Raw genomic sequence first — 1667 nt, forward strand, 5'->3', positions numbered from 1 at the left:
CGGGCTTTGTAGGGGGGCGCCGTGCTGGCTTGTCATCCCCCCCGCGGCAATAGGTGTTTTGTTTGCTGTGTCTTGCGCTGCGCTGCACCCGGGAGCCCGCAAACCCCAGGAGGAGACTGGCATGCGGACCAGTTTTGCCTCGTTTGTGAGTGGACCGGCGAGGTAGTGGTGGCCGCCCTCGGGAAGTGTTCGTTGTTCGTTGCTCGTGGTAGTTGAACAGCTGGCCTTCAAGCGAGTTCTCCCTTTGTGTTTGTCTTCTTTGTCTTCTTTGTGCAACCGTATCTCGGCTTTTGTGGTGTGTCGTCTCAGGCCCGTGGTCCTCCGTGTATCTCTTTCCTTGCTGGCTGCGTGGGGCTGCGCTTGTTTAGGAGAGTCTTCTGAGGGGCCGTACCTGACGTGGGTAGGTCTTCCCTTGCCTCGGTTTTTGAGTGTGTAGTGGAGCCCCCTGAGTAGAGCCCCTGCCCCCGGTGGTGTTTTCTCTTTGTTTTTGTTTTGGTGGTCAAGAGGAACGAGAGCGCTCGACTAGGCAGGCCAGGCGAAGTGGCGCCTCTCGTGCGGCTCTCGCTTAGTTCGGTTCGCAGTCTTCTGCGCCGCTGTGATGTCTAGCCAGGGGCTGGGAGAGTGTCCCGGTTGGCGTGAGGGAATGAGGCGCGCGCGGAGGAACAGACGGACGTAGAGCCGCACGCCCGTCCCTGCGCTGTGTTTCGGCTCGGTCAGGGCCCCCGGTGCTCGTCCTTTCTTGGGCGAGCCGCCTACAGCGTAACACCCCATCAACACCAGCTGCATGAAACAGTGACAGGCAAAGCAGTAGCAAGCAAAAATAGCTGTAAAGTTGCAAGTAACAACAAAACTGTAACAGGACACAGTAAGAAAACGATAACATAAGAAAGACTGAAACAGTAAGAGAGTAGTAAGAATTAGAAGCAAAGCAGTAGCAGTGCATCCGTACACCTTATACACCGAACAAAGTACATGGTACCTGCTCTGACAGCGGCGTCATGGATTGACCCCCTACCTGCTCTGAAAGCCAACCAACATGAGCACGTGCATGTGCACGTGCCGACTGCGGGCGAGAAGGCGAGGGCAACGGCGTGAAGGCGACGGTTAGGTTGAGGACGAGACGGTGAGGATGAGAAGGCGACAGTGAGGACAAGAAGGCGGCGGTGAAGGCGAGACGGCGGCGGTGAGGGTGAGAAGGCGAGGGCGCGGGCGAGAAGGCGAGGGCGCGGGCGAGAAGGCGAGGGCGCGGGCGAGAAGGCGACGGTGAGGGTGAGAAGGCGACGGTCCCGGTCGTAGGAATGGCCCCTTGGGAAGTTTCACTGGCGGGCGGAAAGCAGACCTCTGTCGAAGACCTGCTCGATACTGCGCAGTAGATTTACAGCTCGCTGTACGGCAGCAACTCACCATAGCGAGTCCATTGGACACAACTAAGCCCGCTTGGACGAGGACGTGTCATCCATCCGTTGTATTTCCTTGTGTTAGCTACGTTCGTGATGGGGAATAGGGCAATACCCGTCCATAATAATCAGCAGCAGATGCAAGATTTCTTTGGCGTTGTCGTGGGTGATGAGTGGCCACGGGCAGATCTGTGTAGTAATTAGCTGTAGGTATTACAGCGAGCCCCCAACCCCCCAACCCCCAGGGACCCAAGGGACCCAATACCCCAG

General features: G+C 57.6%; 1 protein-coding gene across 1 annotated transcript in view; it reads right to left on the reverse strand.

Annotated features, from left to right (window-relative positions):
• The window catches only part of VOLCADRAFT_100597 (uncharacterized protein), a gene marked incomplete at both ends in the record, with an annotated part of 17119 nt that overhangs the window by 14010 nt on the left and 1442 nt on the right, over nt 1-1667 (reverse strand). Inside the window, one exon of the mRNA XM_002959155.1 lies at nt 1016-1063. Within this exon, the coding sequence (XP_002959201.1) occupies nt 1016-1063 (48 nt within the window). The remainder of the gene's footprint in view (nt 1-1015; nt 1064-1667) is intronic.

This window comes from Volvox carteri (assembly GCF_000143455.1).
Source record: "Volvox carteri f. nagariensis unplaced genomic scaffold VOLCAscaffold_129, whole genome shotgun sequence".
NCBI classification, from domain to species: Eukaryota; Viridiplantae; Chlorophyta; class Chlorophyceae; order Chlamydomonadales; family Volvocaceae; genus Volvox; species Volvox carteri.